Raw genomic sequence first — 15,945 nt, forward strand, 5'->3', positions numbered from 1 at the left:
TTTTTTTTCTTATTTAAAAATGTGCACCAAAAGTAAAACAAAATGGTAAAGGTGAAAAAAAAATCTGCTCTGCAAGATATTGTGTTTGCTTTTACATTACATATTTATTTTTTTATAATTTTCTAAAAATCTATATAAAACTAGTGCATTTGAAAATTAATATGGAGTGTTCTCTGGTTAGATTAGTCTCAATCGTACATGGCTCAGCCTTTTCTAAGATGGAGGTATTATTTTATTTGATTACAAGCCTTCAAAATGGAACGTCAAGTAGACGAAAGTGAGCATTTTCGACACTTACTTCTGTTTGCGTTCAATCAGGGGAATAAAAGAGAAAAAAATCAAGAATACATTATTTACTACTTTGTTTAGTTTTTTTTTGTTGTGTCGTCTTGTTTATTTATTTTATTATAATTACAACAGTTATATAAAGAAACATATTATGTACAAAAAACTAAACAAAACAATGTAAAACTAGATTTTAATTTGTTGCAACAGAGAGGGAAAACATTTTTGATGAGATAATATGGAAGCCTAGGCTTTTGTACAGGGCTTATGATTCATATTCATGTACAGGGCTTATGATCTGTCATTGGCTGATTTAAGTGGCCATTATACACACTGTAATATTCACCATATTCATCTTCCATATTCCCTTTCTCGGGAGGAAATCCAGCATGTCTTCAAACATTTGGACATACTTAAAACATTGTTAGCATAAAACCATGTTGCAAAGACAATAAGGGACAAATAGCAAAAAATAAAATTAATTAATTGAAAACACAATTAACATATAAGACTTCTAGCTAGCCCATGCCAATCCATCTTCATCCAATATGGTTTTAGTGGTGATGAGATCTACGAAAAGCGGGAAGATCTATCCCGAAGAATTCCAAGTTGTGTGAAGAATTGACTAATCTACACATTCTGGACATTGGGGCTTAAAAACAAAAGTTGATCTTAGAAGATTTGATTTTTAAAAAAAGAAATTGATTGCAACGGAGGTGGGACAAATTGTTCTCTTTATTTGGAAAAAAACAGACACAACTTATGCCAACACCCAATATTTTTCATTTCTCTGTAGCACATGGCGGCACATTCTACATTTAATTAACAGAGCAACATCTTGATAGGACTTGTATAATAAATTACTGCTCGCTCATCTAATGAGAAATCAATCATTTCTTGATCCGGGAAGAAACTTCAGTTAATAATAAACATTGTACTAGGAAGGTCATAAATAGTTTTATTGAGACCGTACAGTTTTTAATTGCATATTTATTATACAGCTAGATTTTATGATTAGACATTCAAATGGCTCTTAATTAAAAAAAAATCTACGATCTGATAAAAGAACCAAAAGAAAAGGGATCGAGATCTATGCAGGATCAAAGCTAAGATTATTAATGACTAACTCAATTTGTTTGGTTTGTCTTTGCATATTGACATGATTAGTTATGTTTTATATCATGACTAGCTTTTACCCGCGGCTTTGCTTACGAAGTATCATAGAATTATAATATGCCAGAAGGCGCGTAGAATCATGTTTGCATACAGCACACTGTGTCCAAAAATCTGACATTCCGCCTGCGCGCATGCGTGAAGTCAGAGATAATGTACAACTATAACATGTTCAGATCTGCCATTCATTTATGAGTAGTTTAGTCGGATTGATGCGTATACGCGATTTCTGAACTATTATAATTCTATGATATTAAGGAGAAATTATTTAGGTAATTAATTAGTGTCGTTTATCAATAATAGTTTTTATTTATTAATAAGAATTTTCCCGATGGAATAACAAATTTTATCGGAATCGAAAGTAGCTAGATCTTCCAACTATTGCTGTGAAAGAAATACGATGATCCATTTTAGTCATAGAATTAAAAATAGTCCAGAAACCGCATACGAACATCAAACAGAAGGCGACTTAATAACTCATAAATGAGTAGTTTTACGTTTTGACCCATTAGTTTCTTTGTAGACGTCGCTCAGTACGCAACTCCTGATTTCAATTCAACTAAGCCGTGTTGTGTCCTTTTAAAGTGTTGAAATACTGCTAGGACCTTAAAGAAACAGGATGCAATCACATTTCATGTGTAATTAGCAAATGAATGCATTACTTAAAAATTGAATTATTTTTCTATCTGTCAGATTGCCGAAGAAATCAAAATGAACATTTCGTTTATGTTGCCAGGGTAGTAATTTTTTTTATCCTACTTTGCTAATCTAATGCGAGAACTAATAAAAATTGGACCTCGGATTAAGCAATTCTATGGTGGACATTTGACCGACATTATCTTTAAAACATAAAATATTATTTAACATGATATAAAAATATCAGTTTTATGTAAAATAAATTTTGTTTTATATTTTAAGTTCAAGGTTCATTAATTCAATTACTCTTATTAAATGACCCTTTACTTATCTACTCTGTTGTGTCAATCAATATTTCCGCGTGCACTATAAAATTTTTGAGAAATTAACAGATTGCTTTTTTTTTAAACTTACATTTGTGTTATGATTATGTTTTTTCCCATCGTGCAACATTACGCGGTGACATCAAAAATGCGCGCGGCGAAAGTGGTGCATATTGGGGGGTTTTTTGGACACAGTCCGATGTATTCAAATATGATTCTACGCTCCTTTTGGACTATTCTCAATTCTATGATTTTAGTCTAGGGTGATGTAACAGCATTATTCTGTTCACAAATTCAAAATCCTACCACAAAACTAAAACAAAAAGCAAACCAAACTAACCATAGATAAAGCAAGCTGATTTTCGAAATTTTAAGGATTAATTTCAAATCAATTGTTTTTGACATCTCACCTTACCGCCTACTTGTTTTGAATAATGTTGCTCATTGTTACTATATTTCGTCATCTTTTTAGTGTATTTTTTAATTTTCAGGAAAAATAGAAGGAAAATGGTTATGTTTACGTTATTTTAACTTGTAGACAAAGTTGTGATAGGGCATTGAAGAATATTTTCAGAATCTATATCAATTAAAATATTCTCAAATTATGTTGAACACAATAACATTATTCTGTAATACATTGTATTATGGTTATTAACTTAGATAACAAGAAACATATTTGGCTTTTGTTAAACGTACAAAAGTACATATTGACTTTTTTTATCAGAGGCTACTGTAGTCCTTTGCAAAATATTTGTATACTATGTAATTTGAAAAAAAAATCTATGGACGGTATATCTGATAAGATGTAGGTAACAATAAGTTTGAAAAGTAATTCTAATTTTTTTTATTCAAACCGACAAGTTTTTAATTATTTTTTAAATATATAAGTAGTTCATGAAATAGTCGCATGAAAATAATATTTTGTAGTATTATATTGTTTAAATTTTCACTTCTGTTCAGGTGCATAATTAGTTTTTACGGTATGTCGCTCAAACTCTTTTCCAATGTTTTGGATTGCCGGAGCTGTGGTCGGAGAATATCAAAATAACCACCGCACACACGAAGCATGCATAGGTTCTAGTAGTAATATCACAGTAATTCAATCAAAATTAAAAAGACAAATGATGCACTTTGGATTGAAATAGTTCCTCGATAAATAAATGCAGTCCTAGTCCAGCAAAATCTTATTTAACAGAAATTATTCCATTATAATTTGGTAATGTATCCAAAATAAAACAAGTTTATTGGATTATAATTCTACTTTATTTTTTATAAAATATACTAAAGGTATATTGTGATGCGTTTCGTCTTGTTAGGACATTTTCAAACAAACTAACTTAAATATTTACAAAGTTTCCTCATATACTAAAAATAATTGCTATTTTATGTTTATTAAAACACCAATGTAGAGTTTCAACAATAATTTTCAAAATAAACCTGTATAAATGAAATCAATATTTTTATAATTATTATATTAATTTTAACGTCACACCCTTACAAATGTTTTTAAATAATGGAATGTTTTTCCCCAATACAACCAAAATATTCCTCTAATATACTCAGTATACCCTAATTGAATTTTAATTACTCTACTTATTTTGGCTTGTATAGAAATCCACAAACATAAAATAGCAATTATTTTTAGTAAATAAGTAAACTTTGTAAATATTTAAGTTAGTTTGTTTGAAAATGTCCTAACAAGACGAAACGCGTCACAATATACCCTTTGTATATTTTATAAAAAATAAAGTAGAATTATAATCCAATAAACTTGTTTTATTTTGGATACATTACCAAATTAAATATGGAATTCTACCAATTGTCTCTGCATACACAATAAATCAGAAATTATTCCAATGTTTCTGATGCATTTATCAATTTCCTCTAACTTATAATTTAAGTACTAAATTCAAGTACATTATCTGGTCACATAAATACTTTTCCTGAGTAAATGTGATAACAAAGCAGTTATGCTATATAAACGATTTCGAACAGTACAAACACAGTTAAAATGATAAATTTTGTTAGTCTATCAACACCACTTACATGTCTTGCTAAATGCAGTAATTCACTTATAATTATAAATTATCAAAAAACTATAACAAATTAATGGCCTTTATAATTACAGGTTCATACAATGTGTGTTAAAATTTGACATGTTGATGGATTGTTTCGTATAATTACTATGTTTCATAATGTTAACATATGTAATTTATTATAATATCGAATATATTGAACATATCGAAAACAGAAACATAATTTCATCTGAATTTTGTATATTTTTATGGTGTTGTGTAATAATATTTTCACCAGGGTTCGAAGGATAAATATCACTGATACATTTCATGATATTTTCTGCTGATATTTATAATTTAGTAGGTGTCTTTGTTTTTACAAGATATTCCCGCATTCCCGTCTTTAACTTTACTGAGATTCCCGGGCACCAAAAAGTTGCGTTTGTTGCGTATTGAGAAGCGAAATGAGGATTAACCCAGAGCAGGGGAATAATATGCAGCAACAGCAGCTCTGGAGAGATATTTTTCATTCTTTGGTTTGGTTCAGTCCAAACTTAGAATAGAACAAAATAATATTATTCAAAATGTCAGCCTACCTTTTTCTTCCCAGCACGATGGCAATCAATGAATTCCATTTTTGTAGAATGATTCATCTTTAGCGGATAATAATTCAAATTTCATTTGTCTTCAATGTCCCTTCTTCTTCTCTGGTATCAATCCTGGGATTGGCTGGCAGCAATTACATTCATTCTTCTCCTCCATTCCTCCCTGTCTTGTGTGGCTCTTTTAAAGTCAGCATATGATGAGCAGCGCACGTCCTCTAATAGGTCCTCCAGGTACTCTCGGCTTGGGCGTCCCCTAGAATTTGTCCCCTCGGTCATCCCCTCTAATATGACATGCAGGAGGCCTTCTTGACGTATTACATGGCCGATCCATCTCGCTCGCCTTTCGGACAAGGTCCTGAGCAGGTGCCTTCCACCTTCGATTCTTTGGAGAACCTCCTCATTTGTAATGTAGTCTCTCCAGGAAATTCCTAGTAGTCTTCTATAGGACCACATCTCAAAAGCCTCTAGTTTCCGTTTATCTCTTTCGGATAGGCACCATGTCTCGCAGCCATACATCAAGATACTCCATACATAGGCCTTGATTAGGAGTATTCTTAGTTTTAGGTCTATATTATTTGATTCAATTATTTTTGACCTTTTATTTAATGCAAGTTTAGCTTGATGTATACGGCTGTCAACCTCGCTCTTAGACCGACCGTCTCACGTTATTTTGCTCCCGAGGTAGACAAACTCCTTGGTGTTCTTTAGTGGTATTCCCGACATCACTACTCTCATCTGGTGTTGCATTCGGCCTACAGTCAGTAGCTTTGTTTTGTCATTATTTATCTTCATACTGTAGTTATTTTGAAGAATGCTTTCCATAGTTGTTAAGGCCTCTTGCAGTTCTTCTTCACTTTCAGCAACCATAAATCAAATGTATAAAATAAGTCAAATGTTTGCACAAAAAAAATTGCTTTAAATATTAATAATAAATATTTTCACTTGGCAGAACCCGTTTGAACTCGAAAATGATGAACCCTCTTCAAAATGGCGACTAAGAAGAAAATCAGAAAAACTTTCAAATGGTCCGGGGAAAAATAAAACCATGCCAGACTGTACCCTCCAAGCCGTAAGTTATTTCCTTATAACGAAAATAAACACACTAAGTACTTACTATCATATGAATGCAAATTCATATTATATTTGCTGACTTTATATTTTCTATTTTCTTTTAAAAATTAGAGAGCCTTCTTCAAATTATTATATCGCTAGCCAAGCAACAGTGAAATAAATCTAAAGAACATGTTCTGAGATAATCAGACTTTGAGATGTGCAAAGAGTCTGACTGAATTAAATTAATCGAAGTAGATTATAAATACTATATAACATAGGTTATCTATATAACTGCAAGATTTTATTATTTAAAAACGTTAATTTATCAACATATCTGCATGTGTATCTCAAAATCGGAAACTTTGAGTTTATTTCACTGTTGCTTTGGGCTAGCAATATATGCTTTTTAATTTTTAATATAAATATAAATATCAATCAATTTATTTGTGTATTTTTAATTTTGAATCTTAAAGTAGGGCACACATAAACATATTTTTATGTGTGCTCTAATAATAACAATGTACATATATTTAATTTATAATATGATAGCTAATATTGTTTATATATAACGAAATCCATTTGTAGACAAATTTGACCATTTTAAAAGGATAGAAAAAAACATTTTTTTATGTGTGTTTAGTAAAATTATGGCATTTACTTTTTTAATGTTTAAATCTTACTTTACAATTATACATGTTGTTTTTACTAGCAATGTTTTAATATATTTACTGCCGAATGGCATATCTGGATGAATTAGGCGGCGATTCTACATACGTGGATTGCCGTCGACGATATGCTTGTTTTTATTGGAAAACATATTATTTTCGAACTATTCAAGGGTATTGCAATGTATTCATTTATGAATCTAAAGTAATTTGAAACAAATAGTAAATTAGTTATTGGGGATATTGTTAGAGAATGTATACCCACGAAAAGGCCATGCCTTTGTAGGATTTTTTGTTTACTATTTTTACTGTTAAAATATATTTCATTGCTATGTAATTATTCTTTATTTTTTGAAAACTCTGTTTAACCTCTTATGTATGTATATTGTTAAAAAATTCCATTCAAATGACAAATAAAACGAACTCCTGAAATGGTCAAATAAGCAATGCAATAGAGAAATATCACATACTATGTATACTGATAAAAATATATGAAATGGATTTATAAAAAATAATTGTATTTCCAAAATCAATATGGATATTGTGGAGAAATGTTTTCATAAATAACTTCAAAAAATAAATTATAAGAAATATGTCCCTAGAAAAACGTGACATGTTTGGCATTGACTGGAAATATGAAGCAGCGTAGAAAGGCGCGACATACAGCTTTGAATTCACAGTGAACTAGCATAGACAGTTAGTCTTTTTTACTCTACTACGCGTTTTGCACGGCAATGTTCAGGCGACAAGACTCATTTTTGGTAACATTTTTTCAACAAATAACAATTGTGACATCAAGATTCGTGACGATGTTCTATAAAAAAAATTATGTTTACAAATAAAGTTCGAAATTAACATGAATAGTGACGTATTAGGGGTTGAGTAAAAAAAAAATTTTTACTTAACAGTATTTCATAGAACCTTATTACTTTAAAATTGTAAAAAAAGTTATATTTCCCTATTTGCGAATAAGATTTGAAGGGTAAAATTACAAGGAGATTATTAATAATTTATTTTCATGTTATTCTTTTTTATGCTGTTTTTATAGGCGTTTTGATTTGAAAAACACATTATTTTATCTTTTTTTCTTTGTGCGGGCATTTAATTATTTGATTTATTTTTATTAACTTATTTATTTATTCCTGATAATTTCATAGCGCCATTTTTGTGAAAAAAAGCCTCAAGGGCACTGTACAAGAAACATCCCAACATGTCCTGCAGCTACAGAGCGCATAGGCGGTTGGGATTTTAGTTTCCCTCCAATAGATTATTTTTAATTAAAACAATATACAAGAGCTAGATAAAAATGTGTCTTACAGCTACAAAGCGTACGGACAGCTACAATCTAGCCCCCACTAACATGAACACTTATTAAGTATAGAAACAGCCAGGAAGGACTCATTCCTGTGAAATTAAACCAAGTGTCTCTATTTTTAATAAAATGGTTACTGTTTCAGAAAAATATTGGTTTCATGGTGTTCATTAAGTATCTGTAATTTCATTATATATTTACTTTTTTTATCCGGCTCGGCTGCCATTAATATAACTTTGGCGTCATTTAAATAAAAATGAATGCACTTGTTTACTGCGGTAATGCATTTTTAATTATATAATTATCTCTAATGACCATATGGGATATTCATTTCTAAAAATAGAGTTTGTGAGATAACTAACCATATTTACATAAATTAGACAATCTATATTATGTCAATGCAGTCACTTAACTTTGGTGAGCTGAGTAATGTTTTTGTAAAAATCACTTAGTGACTTAAAACCAGGAGAATGAAATTTGAACATGAAAATGGATTCTTCTTATTTCATTGTTATAAAAATAAACAAAAAAGGCAATAGAATTAAACATATAATGCATAATCTCAAAAAAATATTTGCATTTTGTTATTAATAAAAAAACATAAATATTGCTGTAAAGCTTTACCAAAATATCAACAGATGCCACCTATGTTAAGGTATCGAATAACACAAAACCACACGCATGTTGGCTGTGTATGTATAACTTTAGAAAATTGTAGAGATCTGGAAAATCCAAACATTAGGCAGAATGGTAAAGTAAATTAGCCATTGACAGGTCCTAAGTCATATAAATGCCTAGACCTACACATTCCCCTATAATTCCATATCTGTCAATAATAATTCATTTGTCTCTGTTGTGATATCTGTCTATTTGTAATCGTTTTTAATGAGGAACTAAAAATATTAAGTGAATTAGTTATACATTAGAAGAAATTCAGGATATAAATTATTCTTACATATACATAGGATCCAGTCAAGGATCCCTTTTGATCCACCGTCAATTAAAACACTATATTATTTTATATGATTCGTCGAGTTCCTAAAGACGCCTTAATGGATTTTCCTACTTTTTAGTAAAAAAAACTGTTTGGTCAGTTGCTTATATATATGACTGGTTCTTACAAACACAGTCCATTTTGCAACTTAGCCTTATATTTAAAAGGATTTCACTAGGAAACAGGGCGTATTTTGGAAGAACTCTCAGCACCATTACATATGTTATAAAAAAATCTCTGAAAATGCTGAATTTTGTCAAAAATCAATTGGGGGCAGTTTTGGAACAAGATGATTCATATCTTTACCTCAGAGGCTGACGGATGCATATCCAGAATTTGATGAAATGACATTTCGATTTTCGTATCCAGTTTACGATCATGTCCATTGATTTTGAAGAAATGTAAGTCTTAAAATGAAAGAACCAATGTATTAAGATACTGAAAATACCAATAATTGAAATAAATTATTAGACTTTTATTGAACATTTGACGATTGGATTTGCAGTCTGCCTCTGAGGTACAGATATAATCAATGACATATAATTAATTACATTAAATTACTAGCGTGAAGAAATGGCATTTCAATTCGTGGGCAATTGCCTTCCGTGCTTTCATTTTCTAACGGAATTTCATCATAATCAGACAGATGCTATGCAGAAATATGCAGTCGTGTGTGATGAAAAAAATACATTAATTGCACTTAACTGTGAAAAACAAAACAGACAAATCGTTTTATTCGTAAATACAATCCAATTGAAGAAATAAGTAGATACAGTAAAACTCCAATTATCCAGATTAATGAGTGCCAGATTTGATTTATTTTGAAATAATAAACTGAATTGGAATCACAAATAAAAACTTACCTAATGTGTCCAGGAAAGTTAATTGCACTATTAAATTTTAATCAAAAACATCTCCTTTATTTTTCATTTCCTGATAACATTTGGATATTTGGAAATCCAGATGACTAGAGTTTGGATAAACCTACTGTAATTTTATACATAATATGAACTAAAGAAATATGTAAGTAAATCTCTTTCTTGCATGACCTATGCTATTTGTATTTTTTCAAATTGTTGAGGGTAACACAATATTTATTTATTTTAAAGAAACAAACAGTCGACAATGATATAATAACATTTTTTTTAAAATACGATTTAAAGACAGACCAGCAAAGTTTCTAAATAAAAATCATACATATTATTAAATTGTGTTACAACAAAAGGATGTGTTTACGTGTATTTGTATGAGAGTAAGTGTAGATGTGTGTTTATCTGTATTAGTGTGGGAATAAGTGTTCAGGTGTGTGCATCATAAAGCCAGAAATAATAAGTCTTAATTTATTTTTAAATAAATTAAGGGGTATGTAATATACATTAATAGATGAAAAAAAATTATAGTTAGAGCAAGAACGATGAACGATGTGCTATATCTTAGATGAACTTAGTATGGGAATAAAGTTTCTGAATATATTGTATGTCATTGAATATAATCCATTTATTTTACTTTCATGTTAATCTTTTTGACAATGAGAATTTTCTTCAGAGAGTTCTGTTCGAAATTTGGCATCTAAAAAATGAAATGTCATATTTCCAGTTCTACCTGGATGCCAAACATGGATCTATTGGGGCCCCTGCACTGAAGGTGTCTCCGTGTGCCCCCGAGATGGCCAGGGGCCCTCTGGAGCTGCTGCCCCAGCCCATTCGGATACAGTGGTGGCCCCCCAAACTACCCAAGAAGACAGATAACCTTAGGCTTATTGTCACAGCTGTAAATGCAGGTATTACATAAATCCATAAAATGTGTACACATGTATACACAGATGTCGTAGGGGCTTATGTAGTAAACTTTTTACCTTATGATACTGTTGTGTTTGGTTCTCAAATCTTCAATACGCAATATAGTGCTGTGTAGAAACTTACTAGCAGGAAGTAGTAGTAATGTTCAATTACATTATTTGTTAGCAAATTTAAAAAAAAATTAAACCTAAAAGGCATGAGACAGGTCATGACCCTGTAGTTGATCACGCCACCTATCAAAATATAGACAGACGCACGAAACGACAAGTCGCGGGTTTGCGGCTTTATTATGGTTGCAAGTTGCATTATTACTGAACTACAATACAAAAATAACAAAAAGTTCTCACCTTATACTGGGGCTCAAACCTTATTGTTTGAACTTCTTCTCGCGAACAGGCTCTATGGAATACTGGGTTGAACAGGCACGACACAATGGATTGTATAACTCGAATGAATAAACAATAATAGGGAAACATCACTTTTTTTTACATTTTTTAAGTAATAACGGTCTATGAAATACTGTTGAATAAAAAAAAAAATCCTACCTATTAGTTGCATAAAAAATATTTTTAAATTTGTAATTTTGAATTCCCGCAAAAACGGTCACTGCATTGGCCACGCCCCTAATACGTCACAATTCATGTTAATTTTTAACTTTGTTCCTAACCGTTAAAATTTTTATATAACATCGTCACAAATCTTGACATCACAATTATCAGTGCCAAACATATTTTTTTATAATTTCTTTTTTAAAGTTATTTATAAAAATATTTCTCCACAATATCCATATTGATTTTAAAAATACAATTAATTATTCTCAATGTCATATATTTTTATCGGTATTCGTAGTGCCTATGTGATATTTCCCTATTGTGCTGTGCAAGGATTCAAAATTACAATGGCAATCATTCAAATATCTTATAAGTGATTGCACGGCGATACACAATCATATGCAATCGCGTGGTCGGTCAGTATCAGATTTCCACAAAATGGATGTTTACCCACAGTGAGGTTGTAACATTTTGTAAAGCAACCTTCATAGTGCTACAAGTGGTAGTGTTGCAGATTCTGGATCAGAAAGTCCAAAGTTTGAACCTTGCCATACCACAGCTTGTTTACCATATTCCTTACGACCCTTGTGGTGTAATGGCACTTGCCTTGAAATGAAGGGTTCCAGGTTCAATTCCCGGTGAGATTACAACATTAAATGTGATTTTTCTTAAGTCTGGGTTTTCTGTGCTATATAATTCACTGTAATTGGCCTCTTGGCCTGTCGTGGTGAAACAAATTAACCAAATCAATCAAAACGACTAAAAGAAAACGGCTCTAGAAGAGTGTGTACCAGTCAGTTGGTTTTGTAAAAAAAATGTAATTTTTCAGGGGCGGAGTGCCTGCGTGTGGATCAAGTAGTGTGCCTGCGCGCCGGGGAGGACCCCCTGTTGTGTGTGTCGGAAGCTCTGGCCTGTGACGGGGTGCGCCACTGCCCCCAGGGGGACGAAGATGAGGGGATGCGGGAGTGCGAGAGGAGGAAGGCCACCTGGGCTGAGGATCTAGTGCGCCGCATCGCTTCCCGACACCAAGAGTTCCTAGGGCTGGACACCATGCAGTTTATTCCCACAGAAGGTTACCGTTATTATTATTATGTATATTTTTTATGCCTCACGGGCGCTTTACAAAACTGATTGCGGTATTTCATTAAATTTGACTTGAAACTATTATTTTGTCTATCCAAGCTAAATAAATAAAAAAGAACTATCAAGAATTTGTCGGCTGTCATTGACTTTGATGCTGGAAAATTCTGCGCTCATAAGACTCATTTAATAACTCGAATATATACATATCTTATTGATTATTATTTATATGATATAACAACTTATATTTAAATATAAGTTACCAATTTAAAATACTTGGTTCACTTCCACTTATCTATTTGACCAATTAGCACTTTCACCCTCTAATCGACTTCATCAGACTGGTAAATATTATACAGTGTAAGGATAATTTATATAAAACTAAATATTATTTTAAGTGTAGTTACATTACAAAAATAAGTTGAAAGAGATATGATATAATATTTTAATGAAACAGTGTACTGTATTATAAAAATATGAGTATTTGATTAAGTACATTGATTTTAAAAAGTTGACCATGTCCGGGCATTATTCAATTCTAAGTACAAAATAGAACATTGGACATAATCAAAATAATGCTAATTGAAATTTATTTAATATCAGATGTAGCGATGAATGTGTCGGTGACTCCCAAACGAGAGAAGAAAATAACTGCCCTGGAGGCTGCACTCGCTCCCTATGGCCCATGGGGGTACTTGCTTCTTGGGACACTCATCTGTGCCATGATGATGGTATTCTTTACCATATGGGGTAAGATTTTTAGACAAATTACAAATATAATTACTTTATTTAGGCAAGGTTTCTCTTGTGGGAAGAATCAGAAGATATATAAGTGTGGATTCATGCAAAATAATACATGTCCAAATAATACCATTATTGTACTCCGTTTAAATTATTTTTGTAGTAGTTTAATTTTGGTTGCTGAAGATGAAAAAACAAACTTACTTTTTTTACAAAATAAGGCCATGAGAATTATTTTTGGAAAGAATATATGCACAAATATTAAATTTATGCTAAAATATATCAAAATTATGACAGTCCGTCAATTGATATATTTTAATATAATGTTTTTTCCTCAAATAAGTTAATTAAAAACAAAAAATCTTATCAATGTGAACCGGATTATGAAACAAGAAACAAAAGTAAAATAAGGCTGCCATTTTGCAAAAAAACAAAAACACAGAACTCGTTGGTGCACCGAGCTGTAAATTTATATTGTGAGGAAATATCATTTGAAATAAGGGAAGAAAAAAAAATTTTTATTTCAATTTAAGTCGAAAAAACATGTATGTAACAAATGGGTGAGTTCTTAAAAAGTGTATTGTGTATAGTCTACTAATATTGATAATTAACATATAGTTTAATAAAATGTAGGTTTTTAAAGTGAAAATTAAAGCATTTAATTGTAGGACAAAGTTTCTCAAAAATGTATTCAAAAATATTTTTATCAAAATGAACTACTTTGAATGATGTCACTAGTTCTCTGAACTCCACCAATGACAGAGTGTTGTGATACATTTCCATCACATCTTTTTATTTCATTTGAATTTCATGATTTCCAGAATGTTGCTGCCATCGTAATAAGATTCCCCAGGCGCCCATACCTCCCGACTGCGAGGCCCCCGCCGCTGTGGGGCTCGGACCCTCCCCCCCACGCCCCCACCGCCACCTCCCTCCCCCGACTTACGAGGAACTGGAACAACCGCCGCCGCCCTATAGTACTCTCTTCCCTCGCGCCAAAATAACTCCAATCACCGAAATAGACAACCAGGAAGCGACCACTTCATCCGGTGGCATCTTGTAAATAATTCACATAATTTTGACATCAAATTTGAGGGGACACATTTTGTGAATTTTACAATGCAAATTATAGATGCAAAATTACATAACTAAAAAAAAATCTATACTTAATTACCTTTCTTCGGGGTTAGTTCAATTTAATTTGTATTTAAAGCTTAAATTTTGTAATTTTCTGTGTTAAGCAGTTAAGCTTTTAATTTATTTTGTTTAAAATTACTTAATAAAATTTAATATGCCCACCAGTTTCAGATCAAAATAGTTCCTTTTTCAATTCAATATTGTTCCTCATTCCTTTTCCGAAAATCTGTAATTTGGATGCAAAACACTGAGCGCATGTTGGCAAATGTATTTGGGGACCTCACTGTTTTTTTTTCTATTATTTCAAAATATTTTGTTTACTTTATTTTTACATCTTGACAAAATAACAGTTTTGTTCCAAAACTGGTCGGATTTGTTTGATTTAGTGATTTTAAACAACAACAAAAAATAGTTAAATTGATGATCATTTGATCATCAAAAATATACAGTAAACCCTTGTTTTACGTTTTTCAAGGGAGCAGCAAAAAAGTGTAAAACTGAGGAGAACTATAAAGTGAGGAAATGAAAAATATTTGGAAAATATGAAATTACATAAAAATATAATTATTGTATTAAACTAAACTAAATATACTGCAGAAAAATTGGAAGAACTGTCATAATTGGGGATTATTCATATTTACTAATTATTTAATTAAAAATATTTTGTATTTTTTCAAGCAATACTACAATGTGGTATTTTTTATTGAATTGAAAAAAACATGTTTAAATAATTTTATGTAGCTACTTAACCTTAAAAACACGAAAATAAAAATTTGAATTGGCATAAAATGCATTCAATAATTTTTTCCCTAAATATTAGGAAATTTTATTTATACGGTATCACTTTTCTTAGTCACTTTCACAGAATTTCAACTGTTAACAAAAATTGTGGCAAAACTGTTTCTTTTCACATTATGTTTATAACTTCAAATAATATTTATATCGCCGAATTTTTAAACTTTCTGCATCGTAATTTATTGATGTAAAGATTTTATTCTTCCTAGACATGCGTCGCGCGAATGGGAATGTACGGAAATAATGGGACCTAAATATTTCAGTGTAAAAGTGGGAAAACGTAAAATAGAGGAACGTAAAAATGAGGTTTTACTGTATAATTTGTTTTGCTTTTCCTGTAAAATTCACAAAATGTTGATGAGATTAATTTTCTTGCTATGCATTGCTTGTCTTAAATCAAACTTTGTTATTTTCCATTTTAAATTATTTAACTAATACCTATATTGTTTACTCTTATTGCGGTTAAAAACATTTATCTATACAGACAATAAAAACCTCCCCATTTTGTCATCAAATTTTTAAAAAATGGAAACATTTTGAAATTGATTGATTGAATTTACGATCTGGTGGATTATCAAATTTGAATTCTATTGATAATGAAAATATATTATGAAATTTCACAGTTTTTAATATGTAAAAACATGTGTTTGGCCAGCAAGTAAAAAAATCTCATGTATTGGTTTCAGTGACTGCCAAAGATACAGTGCATAATACAAAAAAATCTCTTGATATTAATGACATTCTTAGATTGTATGTTTCACAAAAATTATATATGTTTTAT

The 15,945-nt window shown here is 31.0% G+C and overlaps 1 protein-coding gene across 2 annotated transcripts in view; it reads left to right on the top strand.

Moving 5' to 3' along the window:
- The window catches only part of LOC148276169 (uncharacterized), a 45,572-nt gene extending 30,673 nt beyond the window's left edge, over positions 1 to 14,899 (top strand). For both annotated transcript variants that reach the window (XM_088234663.1, XM_088234662.1), the window contains exons 3-7: positions 5,987 to 6,106; positions 10,658 to 10,841; positions 12,241 to 12,483; positions 13,095 to 13,241; positions 14,054 to 14,899. In XM_088234663.1, coding sequence (XP_088090789.1) covers positions 6,083 to 6,106; positions 10,658 to 10,841; positions 12,241 to 12,483; positions 13,095 to 13,241; positions 14,054 to 14,295 — 840 coding nt within the window. In that variant the 5' untranslated portion in view covers positions 5,987 to 6,082 and the 3' untranslated portion in view covers positions 14,296 to 14,899. The remainder of the gene's footprint in view (positions 1 to 5,986; positions 6,107 to 10,657; positions 10,842 to 12,240; positions 12,484 to 13,094; positions 13,242 to 14,053) is intronic.
- Positions 14,900 to 15,945: the final 1,046 nt, after the last annotated feature.

The sequence above is a fragment of the Micrasema longulum genome, unplaced genomic scaffold (genome assembly GCF_059751315.1).
Source record: "Micrasema longulum isolate JH-2025_06_02 unplaced genomic scaffold, ASM5975131v1 h1tg001265l, whole genome shotgun sequence".
NCBI classification, from domain to species: Eukaryota; Metazoa; Arthropoda; class Insecta; order Trichoptera; family Brachycentridae; genus Micrasema; species Micrasema longulum.